The sequence below is a fragment of the Anolis sagrei genome, chromosome 3 (assembly GCF_037176765.1).
Source record: "Anolis sagrei isolate rAnoSag1 chromosome 3, rAnoSag1.mat, whole genome shotgun sequence".
Lineage (NCBI taxonomy): Eukaryota > Metazoa > Chordata > Lepidosauria > Squamata > Dactyloidae > Anolis > Anolis sagrei.
In genome coordinates, this window is record NC_090023.1 from 158,673,596 (window position 1) to 158,698,787 (window position 25,192).

At 40.3% G+C, this 25,192-nt stretch overlaps 1 protein-coding gene across 2 annotated transcripts in view; it reads left to right on the forward strand.

The window, feature by feature from the left end:
• CDHR1 (cadherin related family member 1) overlaps window positions 1-25,192 on the forward strand; it is a 97,450-nt gene that overhangs the window by 43,654 nt on the left and 28,604 nt on the right. For both annotated transcript variants that reach the window (XM_060769006.2, XM_060769005.2), the window contains exons 10-12: window positions 8,485-8,585; window positions 12,477-12,680; window positions 21,145-21,297. In XM_060769006.2, the coding sequence (XP_060624989.2) occupies window positions 8,485-8,585; window positions 12,477-12,680; window positions 21,145-21,297 (458 nt within the window). The remainder of the gene's footprint in view (window positions 1-8,484; window positions 8,586-12,476; window positions 12,681-21,144; window positions 21,298-25,192) is intronic.

Genomic DNA, 25,192 nt, shown 5'->3' on the forward strand with positions numbered 1-25,192 from the left:
CCTGCCCCTGTCTGTGGCAGTACCCAGCTGTGATATGACATCTACCTTTTCCCTGGTACTCTGCAGTGTGCCAGCATGCCAATCGAGGAGGAAGCAGGGAAAGGAGGAAAGCCATCCCATCTCCCTCTTCCATTCTCCCTTAGCATGGCAGCACTCTGCCTGAACCTGGGCAAAACACCAGGAAGCAGTAACACAGGGAGAAGGGACAGAGGGGTCTGTCACCCAAGCCCAGAATACACAGGATGGCCAATTGGGAACTGGGCCAACTGTCTTGACAGCCAAGAAGTCATGAGGAAATCAAATGTGGGCTTTCCCCCAACTTAAATTAACCTGAGGGCAAACCCATGTTAAGGTGGCCCACATAGCATTTAGCTGCAGTGGAATTGATCCATATCCAAACTGACTTAAGAAATCAGTGGTGTCTCCCAAGAGTGTGTGGCTTTTCCAAGATCACCCAATGGGTTTTCAATGAGTTCAAACCCACTGCGCTACTGGGGGTTCCTGGGTTACAACTGGAAATTAGCCACACCCTCAGAATGTACAAGTTCAATTGTAATTTCAGTTGTAGTTTAGACCAGGAAAACAATGATTTAGAAGCGTGAGGGGCCTTCCCCTTGGAAGTTCAAAGAACAAATTATATCAGTGTACCTTGTTTGTTTAAACTTAGGTCTGCTCCAGTCACATACATATCGAAGAGAGAATGATATAGATAAAAAGGCATGCGACAAAGGAGGTTGAACAGCCCTTATTTCCCCAGGTTATTTTTTATAACCTTTTCTTGGGCATATCCAGTTTTATAGTAGCATAGTACAGCTTGGAGGAATGTGTAATGTGATGAGGAAGATTAAACTCCTTTCATCAGTACTCGTCTCATACTTAGTTTAAGCAAATACTTAGTTTAAACTTCTTCTAAATAATGCCTTCAAATATGGAAAACAGCAGAACTACATAATAAAGAGGACTAAATCAGCAAATATCTTGGCAAGGAAGCAGGATGGCAAATCAAGATTGATAAGGATGTGTAATCATTTAGTTGACCTGAATGAGTCCATATCTGTAGGGCAAGATGTACTGCATCTCAGAGTATTGACATGCTCACAGAACCACTTGCCATAATTTTTTAGAAATCTTGGGGAATAGGGTTAGGTGATAGGACTGGAGAAGAACAAACATTGTTCTCATTAAAAAGGAAAATTTGATTAACTTAGAAGGAAAGGCACAGGTACAGGATAGGACAGGCATGTAGCCAGGGGGGGGGGGGCTCGGGGGGCTTCAGCCCCCCCCCCCCAAATTTTCATGGTGGTTCGCGAAAAGGCCTTAATGGTGTATTATTTAAACTGTTATGTTTATTCATATCATGATCTGATCACCATACTCAATATATCCCATATGCATGGGGGTATTGGGGTAATGATACGATAGGTTTGCTAGGGCAGACCCTCTTTCACTCAGACTCAGCCCCCCCCAAAACTCAGCCCCCCCCAAACCCCCCCCTGAAAAAAATTCAGCCCCCCCCCCCCCGAAACGAAATCCTGGCTACGGGCCTGGGATAGGAGATTTGGGAGAGGGGGTGTTGGCAGTAAATGTCTCAGTGCTACAAAGTCCTTGGGATTATTGTTGATCATAAATTGGACATGGACATGAGTCAATAATGTGATGCTGGAGCAAAATGATGAATGCAATTCCAGTTTGCATTAATAGGGACAAAGTTTCCAAGTTGAGGGCAATAATCAGGCCTGTAGCCGGGGGGGGGGGGGGGGGATTAGGGGTTCAACCCCCCCCCCCCCAAATATTCAGGTTAAAAAATATCCTGGTTTACTCATGAATTTCAACTAGTTAACCAAATCTCCATGCTAAGTCTATGGGACACAAAAAATTGGGGGGGGGGGTGAAACCCTCCAATATATCTCAAGCATATATTGACAATTTATTCACACTGTCATTACTTGCAGCAATAGCCAATGTAGAGAAGCAACCAAGTTTGGTGTGTGTGTGTTGAATGCTCTCATTAAGGAGGCCAGACTTGGTGGAGGTGGTTGACAGGGGCGGAGCTGCAGGCTATTGAAGGCTGCACTGCCCCCTGCTGAGCTCTTTGTTTCAGCATGAGCTAGGAGGCAGGTTTCACCCCCCCCAATTTTCACCCCCCCCCCCCAAATTTTCACACCACCCCCCCCCCCCCGGAAATTTTCGACCCTCCCCAAAATTTCTTTCTGGCTACGACCCTGGCAATAATAGTCTATATTCTGCACTCATCAGGCATCACCTGTAGTACTGCATTTGAGTGACTAATTTTAAGAAGCATATAAACAAGTTAAAGAGCCAGTGTGGTGTGTTAGGTTCACCTTAAAGTCACCATAAAATGGAAAGGACTTGAAAGCACACAAAACAAAATATAAATTGGAGTGGGTCCAAGAAAAGACAACAAAGATGACAAGAGGTATGGAGAACAGTACATGTTGAATGATTTGGACATGTCCAGGCTGCTGAAGAGAAGACCGAGGAGATGACATGACTGCACTTTATAAAATAGTTGAAGGGTTGTCACAGAGAGAAGAGGACTAGTATGTTTTCTGTCGAACTGGAGAGTAGAGCAAATTTTAATGGTTTAAGGTGCAAGATATATTTTGATTGAATGTTAAAAGAAACTTTTAAAAGTAAGATCAGTTTGGCAATTGATCCAATTTCCTAGAGCAGTGATTCAGAGACTCTGCTCTTATAGGTGTTTTGGACTTCAGGTCCCAGAAATTCTAGCCAGCTTACCAGCTGTTATTTATTATTTATTATTTATTTATTTACAGCTTTTATATTCCGCCCTTCTCACCCCGCAGGTGACTCAGGGCGGATTACAGTGTACACATATATGGCAAACATTCAATGCCAATTTTTGACATACAAACATATACAGACATACACAGAGGCTATTTAACTTTTTCTGGCCACCAGGGGAGCTGCCGCTTTCATCGTCCATCTGCGACACTGATGAAGAACTTCCGCATTCCCCACATGCTTTTTGCTGGAGTGCTTTGCTGGAGTCTTTTTTATGGCCTCCCCACACTTTAAGGTGGTACCTAATTTTCCTACTTGACAGATGCAACTGTCTTTCGGGTTGCAAAGGTCGACAACAGGCTACACAATTGGTTGGAAGCCCACTCCAGCCCGGTCTGGCTTCGAACTCATGACTTTTTGGTCAGAGTGATCTTAATGCAGCTGACACTCAGCCAGCTGTGCCACAATCCCGGTTTGGGGGGGGGGTGTTGGCAGTAAATGTCTCAGTGCTGCAAAGTCCTTGGGATTATTGTTTATCATAAATTGGACATGGACATGAGCCAATTATGTGATGCTGGAGCAAAATGATGAATGCAATTCCAGTTTGCATTAATAGGGACAAAGTTTTCAAGTTGAGGGCAATCATAGTCTATATTACTCACTCATCAGGCATCACCTGTAGTACTGCATTCGGGTGACTAATTTTAAGAAGCATATAAACAAGTTAAAGAGCCAGTGTGGTGTAGTGATTTGAATGTTGGACTAGTATCCTGGAGACCAGGAAATGAATTCCTGTGACACCTTGGAATCTCACTGGATTTTTTTTTCTCAGCCTCAAAGGAAGGCAATTGAACAATCCCCTTTGAACAAATAGTGTACAAAAAAACCCCAAATGTGTTAGGTTCACCTTAAAGTCACCATAAAATGGAAAGGACTTGAAAGCACACAAAAACAAATATAAGTTGGAGTGGGTCCAAGAAAAGACAACAAAGATGATAAGAGGTATGGAGAACGGTACATGTGAAGGGAAGTTGAATGATTTGGACATGTTCAGGCTGCTGAAGAGAAGACCGAGGAGATGACATGACTGCACTTTATAAAATAGTTGAAGGGTTGTCACAGAGAGAAGGGGACAGGTATGCTTTCTGTCGAACTGGAGAGTAGAGCAAATTTTAATGGTTTAAGGTGCAAGGTAGATTTTGATTGAATCTTACTTTTAAAAGTAAGATCAGTTTGGTAATTGAGCCAATTACCTAGAGCAGTGATTCAGAGACTCTCCTCTTATAGGTGTTTTGGACTTCAACGCCCCAGAAATTCCAGCCAACTTTCCAGCTGTTAGGAATTATGGTAGTAATGGTAGTAATTTTATTCATTAGCCCTTAGGCCATATCACAATAAGAAACAGAACAACATGTTAGGAATTATGGAAACTGAAGTCCAAAACGTCTGGAGGAGCAAAGCTTGAGAACCACTGATCTACATGATACACAAGGAAAGTGATAGCTACAGAAGCAAAAGCCAGTCAAAGCTATCCCCATGCCTGTCCCAAAATGTTCAACAACAAAATAATCTAAACACTTTACTGCAAACAATAGTATACACTAGGGCATTGAAAGATTGTTGTTCATTTTTGTAAGTTGTATCAAATTTGTTAAATTTTTTACATACAGCACATGGGCATGGCCCACACCAAAAGAATCGAAACTTACCTAATACTTTTTTTTAATTTTGTAAACCTCGGATGACTTCAAAAGTCAGTTTTATTTTCAGTGCAAGCAAGCAAAGCCAAGCCAAAAAGGCTGCCATTCCTCTTTAATGGCCTCCCACCATTAAGAGAGGGAAGCAGCAGGGAGAAAACAGAGTTCACTGGGAAAGAGACTGAGAAAAGCACAGAATTCTGGGAAACATAGTTTGGGAAAGTGAGGAGCCCTATGCCAGAACACTTGAAAGTCCCTGCCCTAAACTAGATTTCCCAGAATTCTGCTTAACATCAGAGATGTGTCTCTTTGTAGCACCAGCCAGCCAGAGTTCCAATAAATTGTTGAATCTGCAAAGAGATGACTGGTTGATACTTCTAGTAAGTAAATCTCTGTGCTGGGCTTATCAAGAAATCCCTAAATGGAACTTCTATTGGTGAAAATGAGAGACATTCAATGAAATAGCTGTTGAGGCTTTAAAAAAAACAATTTGGTTAAAACTTTTTAAAAATCTCTAAAGTCAGTAGATGTGTAAATATTTCTGAAAGTTGTGGGGAATTATCTCCTGTTATCTTGTGTCATTGTATAGAAAATTCAAGGCGATAGGTCTTGTAGTTGTTCTTTAAAAATGTTTATAATTTTTTTTTAAATTCCCCCAAAATCAGTGGATAAACAAAATATTTTGTAACTTGATGGGCTAACATTGGTAAATGTGTTCTACCATTAGGCCCGTAGCCAGGATTTTGATTCGGGAGGGGCTGAGTTTGATTCGGGGGGGGGGGCTGAGTCTGAGTGAAAGAGGGTCTACCCTAGAATTTCAGGGGGGGGGCTGAAGCCCCTCAAGCCCCCCCCCCCTGGCTACGTGCCTGTCTACCATGGTAGCAAGTTTCACCCAATAGATGTAAAAGTGAGGGAGAAAGGAGTCCCTGAAGTTTTCCTACTTGCGCAATTACTTACTATAATGAGAAAGTAACAATTTTTTTAGAATAATGAAACTTTCACTAATGATACTTTAGAAACACTTTAGAAATGAAATGCTGGCACCCCCTAATTTGTAATGACTTTTGAAACATTTTTTTTCATAGATCACACAGCTATAGGTACACTAATATTCAGTTTTGGATATGTTGTTCTTTATAATATTTTGAGATGAATAAACTTGTATTATTTTAATTTTTGATGGTAGATTATTTTGGGTTGTTGTAGGTTTTTCCGGGCTATATGGCCATGTTCTAGAGAACATGGCCATATAGCCCGGAAAAACCTACAACAACCCAGTGATTCTGGCCATGAAAGCCTTCTGCAATACGTAGATTATTTTCATTAATAAGCTTTCTATGTTCCTGCATTATTTAAAATAAATAACACTTACAGTAAAAACAATATCATACATCCCACATCAAGAGAGACAAAGCATAATTTTATTGTCATGGAATTCATGAAGTTTGCACAACATTGCCTCATTAGTGAATTGTAATCTGTTGCAAGTAAATGTGCAGGCAAAGGTGTCTGCATGTATTATAGACATGTATAATGACTAATACAATTATTAAAAAGTGTTTTGTTCATAATTTATATTTTAATATCAAGCTAATCCTTCCAAATCTCTGCAGCATTGAAAGCTCACAATTGACCTTGTTCTAAATTACCAATTTCCACACAGCAATTAGAAATATCATGATGTATGAGTACTAGAAACTGCTATTGACTTCATTTCCATTGTAGTCAAGATTTACTTTTTTGGTCTATGCATCTTGGTAATGGCCCTCCAGATAAGTCAATATGTACTCAGTGTGGCGTCTAATGCCCTCTAATGAAGTCATGCTTATTGCAGATATTAGCAAAATGGGACATTATTCGGCAGTTTTAAAAAATGAGCATTGATATCAAATTAGAGAAACGAAGGCAGAGAGAATAATGATTTCGATGTTTTCTTTAGCTGGCTTTGCTACAAATCTATTTTCTAGCAAGGCTCAAGAACATGTTTCATCCCTAGTATATGAAAACACCAACTGAGGAATATGCACTCTTGTTATAATGAGTAGATTGAATAAACATGTAGTATCTAGGACCACCTACATGGGGGCATGGTTAGACACTTGGTAACAGCATTGGCAATATCTGTGGGGACAGAAAGAGAGGAGGTAGACAGGGAGAAAGGGACATTCATTTTCCCTTCCTGCATGATGGTGTCCCCCAATGTTCCATCATTTAGATGTGACTTGAATAAAATCACAGGCAAATGAAAGACTAAGGCAGTGGGTCTCAACCTGTGGGTCCTCAAGTGTTTTGGCCTACAACTCCCAGAAATCCCAGGCACTACCAGCTTCTAGGATTTCTGGGAGTTTAAGGCCAAAACATCTGGGGACCAACAGTTTGAGAAACACTGGCCTGGGTTGAGATGATTGTGGATCAGACCAGACAATATATTACCATATATTCTGGTGTATAAGACTACTCTTTAACCCAAGAAAATCTTCTCAAAAGTCAGGGGTCGTCTTATATGTGGGGTCGTCTTATACGCGGGAGTAGTCTTATACACTGGAGTAGTCTTATACACAGGAGTAGCCCTATAGAGCAGGTGCTGAAACTTCAAATCGGATTGGAGAATCTGTGGTTGTCGCATATGGTGGGGGGAGCTCAAAAATGGCAGTGTCCGCGTCCCTGCCATATATAGTGACTGTATGAAAGCATTAAGGGTGACACTGTACAGGTATGGTAGAAGAAAATCCATTCATCAGGATTCGTGGACTTAATGCGGTCCCAATGGTGAGGTGAAGGGGCGCCTCACCGGGAAGGTGTAAGTGAAGGGCATTGCAAGCTGCAGGCATCCGGGGCGTCCGAGGTATAGAAAAAAGAGATAGAGTGGCTCTGGGCCCAGAAAACCACAACTCTTTTACCTGTCTGACCCACCCTTGTATCTTATTACCATACCTCCTCCTCTGCCTCTCAGATCTCACTCCTGAAGACTGCAGTGAAGCGGTGCAGGTGCGCAGGTGCGAGATCTGAGAGGCAGAGAAGGAGGTACAGTAATAGGAAAATTACCATATTGAAATCAAATCTGATGCTTTAAAAAATTTTATTTGGTGTGCATTGGAAGAGGGATAGTCTTATATGGCGAATATATCCCAAACTCTATATTTTAAGTGGAAAAGTTGGGATCATCTTATACGCCCAGTCGTCTTATATGCAGTATATTGTTTTTAGTGTTGTTCGCCACTTTGGGTCTCTTTTTAAAATAACATTCCCCCCTACTTCCCCCTTTCCCTCTATTCACATCCCACACACCCCGATCCCCTCCACTACCCCCTCATCATTACCCTCCCCTTAAACTCTCCTTATTTCTTTATTTTCTTCTTTTTTAATATATTTTCACAGATAAACCTTTTAATAAAGATTATTAAATAAAAAAAGTGAGAAAGCAGGATAGAAATAAATATAATACAACAACAACAACAGTTTTACCTTGCTTTTAGATAAAGCTATTTTTGGTACACCAGATGCAGAATGAATATTAATAAACATTCACATCTCCCATGAAGAGACCTCTGAACTAATGAGAATGTTCATCATTCAGGACTTATTCTGCACGAAGAACAGAAGTGGGTTTTGCATAGAAAGCAGACTTTTCAAAACAGAAATGTTATTTTATGCGCAGAAGGCAAATTTTCTGCTCAAAGAACATGATTTTCTGCCAATTTCTATGTACAAAATGTGAACGCAGGTTTCTTCACAAAATTCATAAATTATGAATAGTCCTCAAACATTATAGAAGCTTTGGACAAGTTTCTCACAGGGAGCAGAAAATGTTTCAATTGTGTGTTATATGTCCATGAGCGAAAAAATATATAAATATTTACATGCATTCACCTTGCTGTTTTGTATATATCCCCATGGAGGGCCACTAGCTTTTAATATAAGTAATTGTTCATGATTATAAGTAAATTGAGAATTTTCTTATTTTCGAGGAGTGATGGAAAACTTAATGTGCATAACCATATCTGTCTTTGTATTGTGACAGGAAGTGAAAGTTCATTTGAAATAAATAATACAACTGGTGCCATTTCTGTTGTTAAACCTCCAAATCAGCTGAAGAAAGAAGTATATGAACTAAAAATTGAGGTATTTTTCTCATTCTTTTGTCATAAAAGCCATGCTTTGATCTCTTGTGAAGGAGTTATACTTCCCAGAATTTTGGTTTGGATGTCAGCAGGTCTCACACAGTGTCATCTTTGGACTTTAAGCAGCTAAGTCAGGGTCCTCCATCATCATCATCATCATCATCATCATTATTATCCCATAGCACTTTGTCCTTTACGTTTCTTTAGGTCTGCTCATATGCCCTTCCACAAACACCAGTATCACCTTTCGTCCATGTCCCAGCATTATTTCCAATTTTAACACTACATTTGGCCTTCCCACTGTTTTTAATTGTGTGTTGTCTTTTGATAATGTTGTGTATTTTATTGTTTATGTTTTTTAATTGCTTGTATTGTTGTTGTTATTGCTTGTATTGTTGTGTTTGGGCTCGGCCTCATGTAAGCCACACTGAGTCCCTTGGAGAGATGGTAGTGGAGTACAAATAAAGTTGTTGTTGTTGTTGTTGTTGTTGTTGTTGTTGTTGTTGTTATTATTATTACTACCCTGGGGACCTATACTAACACTTCTTCTATAAGAAGATATTTGTCATCTCAGTGCAAGACCCCTCTGACTTTCCAAGGAAGTTTGTTAGTTACACAGCCAAGCAAGCAATATATGATCAACAGGTGAAAGGTGGAACTGGAAAAGATTGGAAGATATGGCTCCACACATTTTCAGAGTGGAGACTCAGACCTAAATGATCAGATTCCTAGAATCCTTGTATCCTTTTTCTTTTTCCAGAGTACAACATTTAAAAGGTGTTGAGAGTTAAACTTGGTATTTCATGGAGTTTCCTAATACCTGAAATGCCATGCTTGCCTGGCATTTCTACTTCATTCTACCATTCTACTTCACACCAGAGAATTGTGCAGTTACACAAAGTTGTCCAAATATAACAGCCCAGTTAATAAAACTGGGAATTGCAGCAAGCACTTAACAGCTCATTGCCATGGTTATTTTTGTGTGAAGGATTTCTATATAACATTTTTGAAATGTATTGACCACTTTTCCTTTTAAAAGCTTATAAGAATGTAAAAACACATAGAAAATGCTATATAAACACATGCAATAGCCTAAAAATATTACATAAGATCACTAAATCAGTTTAGTTTCAGAAGAAAGTTTTAGCTGCAAATAATAATCTCTAAACAGAGTGTCCCTTGATTGTTAAATCTATGGCTGTTAGAGGGGATTATTACCAAATCTATAACTATTGGTTAGTTTGCCATTACCAACATTGATATTCAATGTTGAAGAAGTGGCCTGAAGATTTCCCTTTGCTATACATACTGGATTGTGGGATTAAAACAACTCCATGAAAGGAGTTTTTTAAGAGGAAGAAAAGGTAAAATCAGTTCCAGCTTTCAGAACTGCAATTTTTTTTACCTACCTGAGATCTCTCTCTTTTATTACACTTGAAATTGTACATGAACTCTGTCTTTGTTTCCTAAAGGTCAATGTGCATGTCTGTCTGTTCTTACTGGAAGCATTGAGGGAAAAGTGTGTCAAATAAGATAGCATTTGATATTCCTTGAAACATGACAAAATGTCACATACAGTAACACATTCTGAGTGGATCGTATGCTACAAACAACTTTCTCTCAGCCTCAAAGAAGCTACAATATCTATTTGCATACTTATAGTGACTGAGACTATGCCTTTTAATACCATGCCTGTTAAGTTAAAGTTGGGTTTTCATCTAATATATGGCAGTATTTAGACCAGGGGTCCTCAAACTCTTTAAACAGAGGGCCAGGTCACAGTCCCTCAAACTGTTGGAGGGCCAGATTATAATTTGAAAAAAAAATGAATCTATTTCTATGCACATTGCACATAACTTATCTGTAGTGCAAAAAACACTTAAAAACAATAAAATGATTAAAATGAAGAATAATTTTAACAAATATAAAATTATTAGTATTTCAATGGGAAGTGTGGACCTGCTTTTGGATTATTTTATTGGGTCGTGTCAGGAGCAACTTGAGAAACTGCAAGTCACTTCTGGTGTGAGAGAATTGGCCGTCTGCAAGGACGTTGCCCAGGGGACGCCTGGATGTTTTGATGTTTTATCATCCTTGTGGGAGGCTTCTCTCATGTCCCCGTATGGGGAGTTGGAGCTGATAGAGGGAGCTCATCCACGCTCTCCCTGGATTTGAACCTGCAACCTGTCAGTCTTCACTCCTGCGGCACAGGGGTTTAACCCACTGCGCCACCGGGTGCTCCTGCTTTTGGATGATGAGATAGAATTGTTGTTCTTTTTGTTGTGTGCTTTCAAGTCATTTCAGACTTAGGTTGACCCTGAGCAAGGACCGGATAAATGACCTTGGAGAGCCGTATCCGGCCCTCGGGCCTTAGTTTGAGGACCCCTGATTTAGACAGTCAGCATGATGTAGTGCTTTATATGTTAGACTAGTATTTTATGAGGCTAGGGATCAAGTCCTTCTTCAGTCATAGAAATCCACTGGGGTGACCTCAGGCAAGTTACATTCTTCATTAAAAGGAGTAAATTGTTTTACTTAAAGCTTTTGTTCTATATTTAAGAAAAAAAATCATTTATTTATTTATCTTTGAAGTTGGTTGGTTTCTCCCAGTCCCTTATTGTCTCTTCCTTTAGTCTTAAAGGAAATAGCTTGAAAACTCTGAAGAACTGAGAACATTAGAAAATATCTACAATATTAGATTTTGTTTTTTATTTTTATTTATTTATTTGACTTGTATACCGCTACTCCCAATTTAGGAGCCCCCGGTGGCGTAGTGGGTTAAAGCACTGAGCTGCTGAGCTTGTTGATCGAAAGGTCACAGGTTCGATTCTGGGGAGCGGCATGAGCTTCCGCTGTCAGCCCTAGCTTCTGCCAACCTAGCAGTTCGAAAACATGCAAATGTGAGTAGATCAATAGGTACCGCTCCGGCGGGAAGGTAACGGCGCTCCATGCAGTCATGCCGGCCACATGACCTTGGAGGTGTCTACGGACAACGCTGGCTCTTCGGCTTAGAAATGGAGATGAGCACCACACCCCAGAGTCAGACATGACCTTACTCCCAATTTGGCTCGGAGCGGTTTATAGCAGTAGATTAAAATAATACAATTAACTTTAAAATACAATAAAAACAAGAACAGACATAGTCCCGAGTTAAACACCCATCGAAAGCTTGTTGGAAGAGAAAGGTTTTACAGGCTTTCCAAAAAGCAAGTAGGTCTCGGATAGATCGGGTTTCAACTGGCAAGGCATTCCATAAATAAGGGGCTACAATCAAGAAGGCTCTCTGCCTCGTAGAGGACATATGATAAGTCCGGATGTTAGGGACTTCAAGCAAATTTTGGTCTTTGACCGAAGTAATCTCTGGGGTTGGTAGAGGGATAAGCGGGCCCTCAGGTATGCCGGCCCCAGACCATATAAGGCCTTTTGTCATGTCAGGAGCGACTTGAGAAACTGCAAGTCATGTCTGGTGTGAGAGAATTGGCCATTTGCAAGGATGTTTTTCCCCAGGGGATGCCCGGATGTTTTGATGTCTTACCATCCTTGTGGGAGGCTTCTCTCATGTCCCCGCATAAGGAGCTAAGGCTGATAGAGGGATCTCATCCGTGATCTCCCTGGATTCGAACCTGCGACCTGTCAGTCTTCAGTCCTGCTGGCACAGGGGTTTAACCCACTGTGCCACTGGGTGCTCCTATAATATAAAATCATAGGAACTGAGAGCGGGAAGAGACCCAGCCATGCAATTCAACTTGCCAGTCTGCAGAAATACACAATTGCGTACATATTAAAGAGGTGGGGTGGAGAAAGGGCAAAGAGTTGGGAAAGAAAGACAGGAATTTATGCTTATCTTGAGAAGGGGGAAAACCTCTGTTCTTTTGTCTCTTGCTTTTTTCAGGCCTCAGAAATCAGCCCTGAAAATGAAGAACCTACATATGCCTTCGCCGTAGTAACCATAAGAATTGTTGACCTCAACAATCACCCACCAACATTCTACGGAGAAAATGGGATACAGAATAGATTTGAACTCACAATGTATGAGCATCCGCCAGAGGGTGAGATCCTGAGAGGTCTCAAAATTACAGTAAATGACTCTGATCAGGTCAGTGCCTTATAACCAATGTGTCTTTGTATATATTCTACTTTCCATTATCAGTTAAAGTATTACTGAAACAGTGTTGTTATTGCCAAGGACAGTTTTAAGGTTATTGATCCATGGTTGAGTCCTCTTCAAATGGTCTAAAATTAGGTGGTGTTGGGTTTTTTGCCCTTTTGTCACGGAAGCCACCAGCTCCCAACACATTCAGTAAAAATTAATTCCGGGCAGCTCTGTGATGGAACTGGCACAAAACCCCTGGAGGCTGAGATTGGGAGGCTCCCCATCTTTCCATTGGGAAGATGGGTTGAACCAGCTTAAACAGGCTTCCCACCATGTGATGAGGTAGGGAGGAAGCTAGGATGGTATGGAGCATTAGGTCCCTGAAATGCACATGCCTACGAGATGCCGGTAAAAATCTTCAGGTGGGGGGGACCTTTACTTTATCATCCCACCTTGCCTTCAATTGCATAAAAGATGAGGCTTTGTTTATTTGAGAGTGGGGTTTATGTGAGAGAGAGATAATTCTAGGACTCCTGTTTATGTTACTTTAATATGTATAATCCAATGCAACAAATTTATCTTTGGCTCCACAAGATCTTCAACTTCTTATCTTCTAGAAAATCTTTAATAAGTAGTCATAAACACTCAGTATTTTGAACTGAATAGAAACATTTATTTGAATATTTCTCAGGTTCACATATGCTTTGCAGTTACACAGTCTCTCCTTATTAACGTACACTTAACTCCTTGTTCTTCCAGAAATATGACATTGTTAGTAATAAACTTTTAACATCAGGTTATCTTCTGTCAGTTTAGTATCTGTGGTTTCCTTTCCTTTAAGACTTATATTCTACTAGCTGTCCCTTGCCACGCATTTCTGTGGCCCAGTCTGGTGATCTGGAAAATAAAGTAATGGTTTCTAATCTATGTAATGTCTTTATTCTTGTGGGTAAACAGTATTCCTTGTTGTTTCTATGTCAGTGTTGTTGTGGAGATTGTCTGGTTTGCCTCCTCTGGAGCATGCAACATATAATTGTCCTTCCTTAGGGGTCCCTTTCAAATCGATGATACTATATATCTCTCTCTGTGTGAATCATATCTATCTATCTATATCTATGGCTGGATGGCTCTTTGTCAGGAGGGCTTTGATTACATTTTCTTGCCCTGGTGAAGGGAGTTGGATTGGATGGCCGTAAGTATAGATGGCCTTAATTGTTTTAACTGCTGTTTTGTACGTATGTGTAATTTGTGTAGGCATCAAATTGTGCCTTTTTGTAAGCCGCCCTGAGTCCCCCCTCGGGGGTTGAGAATGGCGGGGTAGAAGTACTCGAAATAAATAAATAAATATGGTGGTTCTGTGTGGGAAGTTTGCCCCAATTCTGTCGTTGGTGGGGTTCAGAATGCTCTTTGATTGTAGGTGACTATAAATCCCAGAAACTGCAACTCCAATATGTCATGGTCTATTTCCCCCAACTCCACCAATATTCACATTTGGGCAAATTGAGGATTTGTGCCAAGTGTGGTCCAGATCCATCATTGTTTGAGTCCACAGTGCTGTCTGCAGGCCCGTAGCCAGGATTTCGTTTCGAGGGGGGGGGGCTAAAAAAATTTCAGGGGGGGGGTTCGGGGGGGCTGAGCTTTGGGGGGGGCTGAGTCTGAGTGAAAGAGGGTCTAGCCTAGCAAACCTTTTGTATCATTACCCCAATACACCCATGCATATGGGATATATTGAGTATGGTGACCAGACCATGATATGAATAAACATAACAGTTTGGTCAATGCCCACCAGACCCTTACAGTATTTTCTGTTGGTCATGGGAGTTCTCTGTCCCAAGATTGGTTCAATTCCATCATTGGTGGAGTTCAGAAGGCTCTTTGATTGTAGGTGAACTATAAATCCCAGCAACTACAACTCCCAAATGACAAAATCAGAATTTTTTGAGTGAAGGACAACAAACGTTTGCTATAGGCACTGTGAGGCCATTATATGCTAATCAAGGTAGTCAGTTGAAACATTCACACCTAGCTCCAGCAGACAAGAGTCCTTTGTCTCACCCTGGTCATTCCACAGATATATAAACCCCTTTTTCCTAGTTCCAACAGACCTCACTACCTCTGAAGATGCTTGCCATAGATGCAGGCGAAACGTCCGGAGAGAATGCCTCGAGACCATGGCCATATAGCCCGAGAAAACCTACAACAACCCAAATAAATAAATGGACTGTCAACTTACGCTCTTTGTCACTGTTACCACTCCCAGTCAGCCACAGAGCACTGTGCAAGCTCCTGTTCCTCATAGGCCCTGAATTCTAACATAGACAGACATGCTTGCACAACTACGAAGAAAGGTTTGCTTGATCTACCCTCCTTCATTCTGGTCACACGGGATGTCAGAATGGGATTCATCCCCCTTCCCCTGCAGTCATCAGCTCAGGGGAAAGTTGATGTTGGCAGTGTCTCATCTGAACTGGTCTGGATTGGATCCAATCTAGCTGTCCATACTGCTCCAAAGCTGCAATTTTTAAATCTGTGCTACTGGAACACTATCGACAAATGTTAACCAAAAAGGAGCAGGGTTCCTTTCACGTTTACCGAAGACCTTCTAATGCAGTATAATTCATACGGAAACTATGACAAAGGTTGCTATAGAAACACCAGAACTGGCTTGCACCTGAGCTAACCTAAGAGGAAAAGTTGAGACCCGAGGGCTTAATACACATGAAAGGGTTGCAATTATTGAAAAGAAAATCTAGCCCATCAACATGTAGCATATCTTCAGTATTGTGTTCCCAATGCCATGCTATAGAAAAGGCAACTGCTTCCCTGCAAGCCTGTTTTAAAGAGATGAGAATCAGTGTTTGCAGCAGCCAAACCTTGTAAGGACTGTTATTATGGTCACAGAAGGTGGTAGAACTAACATGTAAACAGTTAATAACATAAAATAACCAGAGGCCTATGGAGGGTGTATATCATTTGTAATGCAGCTGGCTAGTGTATTTTATTGACACAAGGGTTATAAAGAGTACATAACTTTTCTATTGAAAGAGTTTCAGTGGTTACTGTTTCCACCCCTATAAAACCTAATACATGTCAAATCAGGATTGTCTTAATATGTGTCTAAAATCTTGTGGAGGGTTTTATCTCACTGTTGCAATCCAGAGCAGGGAACGAGGCCTTAAGATAACTATCCACCACACTTGACTGTGAAAAACAATCCTTTTTTATTGAAGAAAAATGGTTACAAAATAAAGGAAAAATGCAAGTCAAAAGTCACAGCAAAATCAGCAAACATGAATTTAAATGGACAAAACAAAACCCAAAGCCACACTGTAAAATACTGGAACCTGTTAGCAATCCACTAACCGTGCTTGATATCCTAGAAATCTTTCAAGACCATGGCCAGGGAAACCGGGAGAACTGCCAAGGTCTTCATCAATCTGAAACGATGCCTGAACTGAGAAAGTCAGCCCAGCGGAAGGCACTTAAAGCCAAAGAATTGGTTCCGTGAACCGCCCCTCTGCTTTGAAGCCATTGTTTGTATTTCTCTTAATCGGGAAGACCTACACAAGCTGAGTGATTTACTTCTGTCTTGCCAAATCTGGCCCCTTCTGTTCTCATTAAAGTTACCAGGTGCAGAAGGGAGTGAAAGGTCATGGCTTCCCTCTGAAACATTCTCATGAACACTGGTACTTTCATTTTCCAAATCTACAGAAGTTCCTTCCTTACTAATTTCAGGAACATTGGCATTTTCCAAACCTACAGAAGTTTCTTCCTCACTAATTTCAGGAGCATTGGCATCAAGAGGTACATTTTCATTAGCATCAGTAAATATATTTTCATTAGCATCAGGAGGAACAAACAGAGAATCAGGTTCAAGTTCAAACTCAGGCTGAACCCCAACACTCACTCCCATCATCTTCACAGGTCCATCACAGGAAAGCGCCGTCTCAGATTCTGGATATTTGGGAATTAAATGACTGTACAGAAGGGCTATTTTTATTGTTTACTAGCTGTATCCACCACGCGTTGCTGTGGCCAGCCTTCCTTCCCTCTTTCTCTTCTTTCTTTCTCTCCTTCTTTCCTTTCTCTCCTTCTTCCCTTCCATCCCCCCAGTTTCTTTCCCTTCCTCGTTCTCCCCTTTCTTCCTTCTCTACTTATTCTTGGACTGCAACTCCCAGCAGTCCTCCTCATCCATCTATCTATCTACCTACCTAGCTACCTTTCTATATATAATCTATCTATCTGGAGGATAGCTGCAAGTTGCAGTCCAGGAATAGGAAATTGGAAATATGCAGGGACTTAGATGCTCTCAAAAAAATCCAAGAAGAAAGCTTGCAGCTTGGAAGCAGTGCATTTGGATCATCCTCCTCTCCTAAAAGGCCTGGCCTAGGGATGCTGAGAGCTGTAGTCTGGAAGAGAGTGTGGATATGCTATTGTGTGTTTTGTTTGCCAGGAGAGTCATTTTTGTTCATGTGCTGTAGTGTCTTTTTGCTTTTTTGGCCTTTTAAGTCCCTTAAGTTGTGTTTTTCAGTGTTTTTATGAGTGATGGTCAATCGTTGGCTTGATAGGTGTACTGTGTCCAAATTTGGTGTCAATTCATCCAGTGGTTTTTGAGTTATGCTGATCCCACAAACGAACAATACATTTTTATTTACCTGTACCTGCCTTTACTCCCTCTTTCTCTACTTTCTTTCTCTCCTTCCTTCCCTCCCTCCCTCTTTCCTTCCTTCCATCTTTTTCTTTCCTTTCCTGTTTCTTCCTTCTCTACCTGTTTCTTTTCTCGCTTCCTTTGCTCTTTGGTTCCATCCTTCCTTGTCTCTTTCCTTCCTTCCCTATTTCCCTCTTTCGTTCATTCTCTCCTTCCATTCCTCTTTCACTTTTTTATTTCCTTCTCTTCTTCCTTCCTTCTCTGCCTTTCTTTCTTTCCTTCTCTCTTTCCCTCCTTCTTTCCCTCTTTCTCTCTCCTCTCCTTCCTTCCTTCCCCCTTTCTGTGTATGTGTTTTGTGTGTGCATATATGTGTGCATATATATCTGTATATATTTGTGTATATATATGTGTTTGTGTACATATGTGGTTTTGCACATGCATTGTAATGTATTTTTTGGCTTTTTTGGCTTTTTCAGTCTCTTCTGCTGTATTTTTCAGTGTTTTTATGAGTGATGGTAACTGGTTGGCCTTATAGGTGTATTGTGTCCAAATTTTGTGACAATTTGTCCAGTGGTTTTTGAGTTATGTTAATCTCACAAATGAACATTACATTTTTATTTATATAGATTCCTATTGCTATGTATTTAAAAACATACTGATTTAGATGTATGGATGTGAAGGAAGCATTTCAAGGCAGCCAATTGCAGCTCAACAGGCTGTGTAGATGAGGCTACAGGGGAACAGAATATATCAGAAGGCAGAAGCTTGCCTCAGAGAATACAGTCAGGATGTGGTATTGAAGGTTTAAGAGAGAGAGAGAGAGAGAGAGAGAGAGAGAGAGAGAGATATTCTGCAATTTTGCCTGAGCTGTGAACAATTTAAAGCTAAAGAAATATCCTTCCTGAAATCACTCTGGCAATCTCAACTGAATTTCTCTCCCCTGCCTTCCACAACTTATCTGAGTAGAGCATTTTTTTTTTTGTGCATGTATATTCTACACAAACTTCTCTTCTGTTGCCTGTCCATGTCATAAGTACTAGGATAGATTAATGAGACTGGGCTGTACAGTAGGCTTGTTTGATTTAAAAAAATGGTTCAAAACTCATTTTGGATGTAGGGGGTGCTGGTGGTTCAGATCTAAAGTCAATTCCGATTTTCACAGAAAAAAAGTTCAAAACTTTGCGAAACTTCCGAGACTTCTGAATCCTTCATTAATGGTCTCAAAGTGTTATTTCCAATTTAATTGGGTGGTCTTTACTTTGAAAGTAGTTGCTTTACTCCAGAAAAGGGTGGGGGAGAAGCAAAGGGAAGAAATCCATCCACTCTGGTTAAAACCGCTTCTCTCGCTTAAGACTGATGCAGGAAGGAAAGGAAATGAAGGGGATCCATCCACACTGGTTTAAACTGATGCGGATCCATCCACGCTGGTCTGCTTCTCTTGCGAGAGGGAAAAGAAAGGAAGGGAATCCATCCACACTGGTTTAAAATGATGTGGGAGGGAAAGGAAAGGAAGGAAATCCATCCACACTAGTTTAAACTGACGGGTTAAAACTGCTTCTCTCGCAGGAGGGAAAGGAAAGGAAGGGAATCCATCTGCACTGGTTTAAACTGACACAGGAGGGAAAGGAAAGGAATCCATCCAACTGATGCAGGAGGGAAAGGAAAGGAAGAGAATCCACCCGCACTGGTTTAAACTGAAGCAGGAGGGAAAGGAAAGGAAGGGAATCCATCTGCACTGGTTTAAACTGACGAGGGAGGGAAGAGAAAAGAAGGGAATCCATCCACACTGGTTTAGAACGCTTCTCTGGCTTGAACCGAGGCCAGGGAACACAACAGAAGGGGGGGGGGAAGCTGAATTATTTCCGACTCACTTATTGATTCGTAAGAGAAATAGCAGAAAAAGCTTCGGAAGGGACTTCCGGTTTCCTTAAAAACTTCGAAATCGCTTCAAAAAGGAAATCTTTCCTAATTTATTCCGAATTACGAAGATTCCGACCAAACCTAACCATGCCTACTGTACAGACCAGTGGCTTGACTCAGTAGGCCATGTTTTTAAGGTATTGTTTGAAGTGAGATTTTCTCTTTGCTATGAAATGACACTGCAAAAGTGAGACTGTGTTTTGTTCAAGGTCAACCTGATATATTTATTTATTTATTTATTTGCTACATTTTTATACCACCCCTCTCAGCCCACAGGCAACTCGAGGCGGTTCACAAGGCAACAATTCAATGCCAACAATATCATAAAAAACATTTAAAACATTTAAAAGCATTTACATATCAATTAATACCATAACACATTATGGTCTTAACACCCTGTGACACTCCCCTTCAGAGGAAAAAACAGAACAGTAAATAACTGTATAATTTGAAACTCGCTTTTAGCAGAGTGTAGTGACAAAATCCATATTCATTTTCATGGCAAAACTGTAAGAAGAGGCTAGCAAAAAGACACAGTTACATGTATTTCTTGCCAGGAGTAGATAAAGGGGATAATGTTCAAATATGTTCCTGGTCACAGAATAATGAAATACATTTCCATTTAAACTGATAGGCAGATTTTTAGATAGATACATCGATAGATAGATAGATAGATAGATAGATAGATAGATAGATAGTGCTGGCGTTGGCCTTTAAAGCCCTAAACGGTTCCGGCCCAAGCTACCTATCTGACCGCATCTCCGCCTATGAAACCACCAGGACTTTGAGATCTTCCGGGGAGACCCTGCTCTCGATCCCGCCTGCTTCTCAGGCTCGGCTGGCGGGGACGAGAGATAGGGCCTTCTCGGTGGTGGCTCCTCGGCTGTGGAACGCCCTTCCTGCGGACATTAGACTGGCACCATCTCTAATGGTATTCCGCAAAAAGGTGAAGACCTGGATGTTTGTGCAGGCGTTTGAGTAATTTAGTGCAATCTGGTAATGGAACATAGGAATGGAACAATGGACGACGAACCTGGACTACGCTTGGATGATGAGAAGATTGGGTACGGTTGTTTTTTGTAATAATTGTGCATTGTAATTGCTTATCGGTAATTTATGGATAATGTGTTAAGTCAATTGTTATATGTTGTATGGAACCACTGCTGTTTCTACTGTTTTTACTGTTTGTGAACCGCTGTGAGTCGCCTTCGGGCTTGAGATACAGCGGTATATAAGCAAAGTAAATAAATAAATAAATAAATAAATAATAGATAGATTGATTTTTTAGATAGCAACTTCTTTCTGAAGTTAGCACCAAAGTCTGCCTTCCAGATGATTCCACACTTAACCAGTGGATATAGCAATTCTTCCATTGTGATTAGATAAATAGGCAAACAGCCAAATCTATTTATGTAAAAGCTTTATCTATCTTGTCAGCTGGGTAGATTACTTAAGAAAGCTTCTTAGTTTCCTCTCCACCAATATCTGTGACCCAAGGATTCAAAACAGTCCTTCTGGCCCTCTTTGTGTACTCCTTTCCACAAATGAAATAGAAAAGTCTGAGTATAAGGACAGACCTTTTATGTAACTAGGAACAAATGTCACAGCACTGTTCCTAAATATGATTGCAGGCTGTACACGTATTCAGTTACATGCAGAGAGCCCCCATTCTTGCATTCTATTCCATGCACAGAAATGGAGTAGAGTTGGCAAACAAAAAACAGTCTAGAGGGACAGACTGTTTTCTGTTTATATGAAAACTGAATAGTGTGTAAAAAGTGAGTTTCTTTACAAAAATACATACATACTAGCAAACTTGTCAATAAGAAATGCAGCAATACTATTATGTGCTGTCTTAAGTTACTATTTCTTTTTCCATATCAATTCTTTTTTCCACAGGGAGCAAATGCTAAATTCAATCTCCGTCTTGTTGGGCCTGGTGGTATTTTCCGGGTTGTCCCTCAAACGGTCCTTAATGAAGCACAAGTCACAATAATAGTAGAAGACTCTGGTGCCATAGATTATGAAAAGTTCCAAGTTTTCACCTTCAAGGTATTGTATCTACATTTTCCTTCTTTAGTTAAAGCATGGCCAAAACACATGTGTGAAGGAGTGTGGTTCTTGTTTTCAGCTGGCTGGAATGCAACACAATATTGTGACTGTACTTTTATTTATCATGTCAGGAACAAACCAAACAGTTGTATTGCATTTTTTAACAAACAAACTGTACTGAGGACACACATATAGTTCAAGACTCCAAACTTGTTATAGAAATGACAACATCCTTTGCAGATCTTTAAAGTACCCAGATAGAACAACCAGGTCCCTAGGTGTGTAAACAGTAATAAGAAGGCAACATTTCTCCCACTTTGTTCTGTACCATTTTCTCCATTAGACATCTCTGATTCCTTATGTTCCCCCAAGCTGCCCAAATAATGACTGTCCTTTTGATGTTAATTCATCACTCTCAAGAGTTTGTATTTGGTATGGTTTGGTTACATGAACAAGAAATATTTGTGCACTTCCTCAGCCATAAAGGGTGCTATTTCATATTAACTTCATGTTTTTATATAAGTTGTTGGGTTTTGTTTTTTTTGTTTTTTTCCAAAATGAGGCTGACTATGATTGCCATCTGAATGTGTATGTGCCTTCATATCACTTTCTGAGCCTACCTATGTTACAATAATCTTACTGTGATTACGCCATATACTACTGTAGATAAGTCTAGAAATTTTAGTTCAAAAATATAGCCAAAAACTCTGAGTCAACATATTTGTGGGCCAGTGTGAGTACTATACTTAATTATAATTAAATAGGAACAATTCCCTTCTCTGAATAAAGTGAGGAAAGACAAAAGTGTAGTCCATTCTAGGAGAACCTAAAAGAAGCACCAAGTGCCAGTACTCTCCCTGCCATGACCTATAAGACAGCATTGGTACTTTCCCTTCCTTGCAGAATGATTTTGACTTATCAACAAGTCATATAAAATCCATAATTTTAGCCCTCAAAACTACCCTCACCTTATACATGAGTATACACAATTCTTCTTTTTGTGAGTAGTTCCCTGTGCTGCATTGCAATGGTTAATCAATTGGGAATAGGCCACTGAGATGATTACAGATCTGAAACCAAGCCTTATGAGGAATTACCTTGGAAGCTGAGTATGTTAAACTTGGAGAAGAAAAGACTGAGAGGTGACATGACTGCTATGTTTAAATATCTGAAGGGGCATCGGGTAGAAGATGAAGCAAGCCTGGTTTTTTTTCTGCTTCAGAGAGTAAGAACCTTCTTACAGTAAGGTCAGGCTTCACTATGCATCATGGCGAATCAATGGGGTCCTGGTGAGGGGCATGGAGTATCTGTGCCCTACAACCTGCATCGCCCAAATTACCACTGGCCCCATCCCACAGGAGGAAATGCTCACCACGTGGCTTTCCCCCACTGTTGTAGAGGCAACATGGGAAGTGTCCCATGTTTCTGCAGAGGTAGTGTACACCACTTGCTCTCCCCTTTCGCCATGGAGCCCTGCTGGAAGTAGATGTATGTCATGTAACAGGCTCCGTGGCAAAAGGGGAGAGCGAACAGCATACGAAGGACAAATTAGCCTATATGATGAGATCTTATGGCTCACATTAATAGCTTGAAATTACAAGAGAAGAGATTCCACCTAAACATTAGGGAATATTTGCATACTGTAAGAATGGTTCAATAGTAGAATAGACTTCCTCAGAGGGTAGTGGATGCTCTTTCTTCAGAAAACTTTAAATCAAGGTTGGATGGGCTCTCTTTCAGGAGAGCTTTGGTTGTGTATTCCTGCATGGCAGAGAGTTGTACTAGATGGTTTTTCTGATCCCTTCCAGCTTAAAGCTTCTGTGTTTCTATGATTTTTATGAATATTTCAGTCTAGTGTTAAAGGACTGGAATTGACAATTCCAGACTCCTTTTGAACCCGTCATGACCTTTGCTTCATAAATTCATTGGTTTAGATTAAGCAGGTGTAACCAGAATGAAAGATATAATTATTCATACTAAAACTAGAACCATCACAGAAGGTTATGAAACCTTGCCCAAGTATTCATGGTAAAGAAATTACATGGTGTGGACTCATGAATACTAATAGAATTCAGCATGATTAACAGGGCTGCTGTAAACACTGAAGGAAGTAATTAAAAAGAGAAAAGAGTGTGTTTCTTTTTACTTATGAAATTGCACACTCTGTCTCAGGCAAAACTGTTATTACTAGGTATTATTATCTGAATACAATCTCCAAAGGGCTTTGTTAGAAACTATACAGCTATTTTCCAGATTCAAAATATTTTAGCAAGAAAGGAGTCAAAGGGAAAGTCACTTTTTCACAGATGCAAATAATGAAATTCTCACTGGCTTCATTTAGGGGACCAGATTTTCAAATGTAATTTTATATTAATATATAAGGGGAGGGACTTTTAGCTATTTGTCAGCTGGTTTCTAGTTCTCAGCTGAGGTACACATCATGCAAAGATAATTTTAGATTTCCTTTTTAAAGCCTATCTCTAATATCTGACTAGTTTAAATCACAGGAACAGTTAACAGCTTTTTTTTCTAGTGGTTTCTCATAAGCAAATCACATTCCTGTTTGATTTGAGCCAAAAGCATTATTTCAGCCTTGACTTTAGGGGTGTAGATTTTAAATGCTGATGGTCAATTCTGCTCATATCTACCCACATGTTGCTGTGGCCCACATGGGGGATCTGTGTGGGATGTTTGGCCCAATTCTATCATTTGTGGAGTTCGGAATGCTCTGTGATTGTAGGTGAACTATAAATCCCAGCAATGACAACTCCCAAATGTCAAGATTCTATTTCTCCCAAACTCCACCAGTGTTCACATTTGGGCATATTGAGTTTTTGTGTAGAGTTTGGTCCAGATCCATCATTGTTTGAGTCCACAGTGATCTCTGGATGTAGGTGAACTACAACTCCAAAACCAAAGGACACTGCCCACCAAACCCTTCCAGTATTTTCTGTTGGTCATGGGAGAACTGTGTGCCATGATTGGTTCAATTCCATCATTGGTGGAATTCAGAACGATCTTTGATTTTAGGTGAACTATAAATCCCAGCAGCTACAACTCCGAAATGACAAAATCATTTTTTTGAGTGAAGGACATACCTTGGGTTGTTAGGCGTCTTGTGTCCAAATTTGGTGTCAATTCGTCCAGTTGTTTTTTAGTTCTCTTAATCCCACAAACGAACATTACATTTTTATTTATATAGATTCAGTTAGCAGTTTCTGGCCATCCTTCAGATTAATTGATAACCCCCACTACACAACACTGCCACTATTATCCTTTGATTATCTCTGTTCTTACTCATTTTTTAAGCAGAGTAAGGGGAAAAAATCAGATTACAATTCCCTGAATCCTCCTGACTGAATACGTTGTAGGTCAAGCCAAAACTGTTGCCCAAGCAAGTTAATGTTTTAAAGTTTACCTTTACATCCTAGTTTTTGAGCCTTCAGAAGGTTTTAAAGAACTGTGAGATCAACACTACAATGACACTGTATAAGTGGCAGAACATACCTGGAAGCAGCCATAGCTATCAGGAACAGGGCAATCCATAACTTTTGAACTGTTTTTGAAAGCAGTGTCCAACTGTCCATGCACATGTGGTGGACTTGTAAAATTAGCAAATTAACTACTGGAAAAATATACAAGAAAGAATTCAGAAAATATATATAAATAAAAATTCAATTGAAACTGGAATATTTCCCTATTGGGCATAATGGACATGGACATAGATAAAAACAAGGATATATTGTTCAATTACCTTGTGACGGCAGCTAGAATAATTTATGCCAGTCAGTCAGTAGCCTTTATTTCGGTCAACAAACCTTCGGCTAAGTCAAGTGAAAGTAAAATAATGAAATACAACATTTAAGTAATTAATAACATCACATTTGGCTTATGA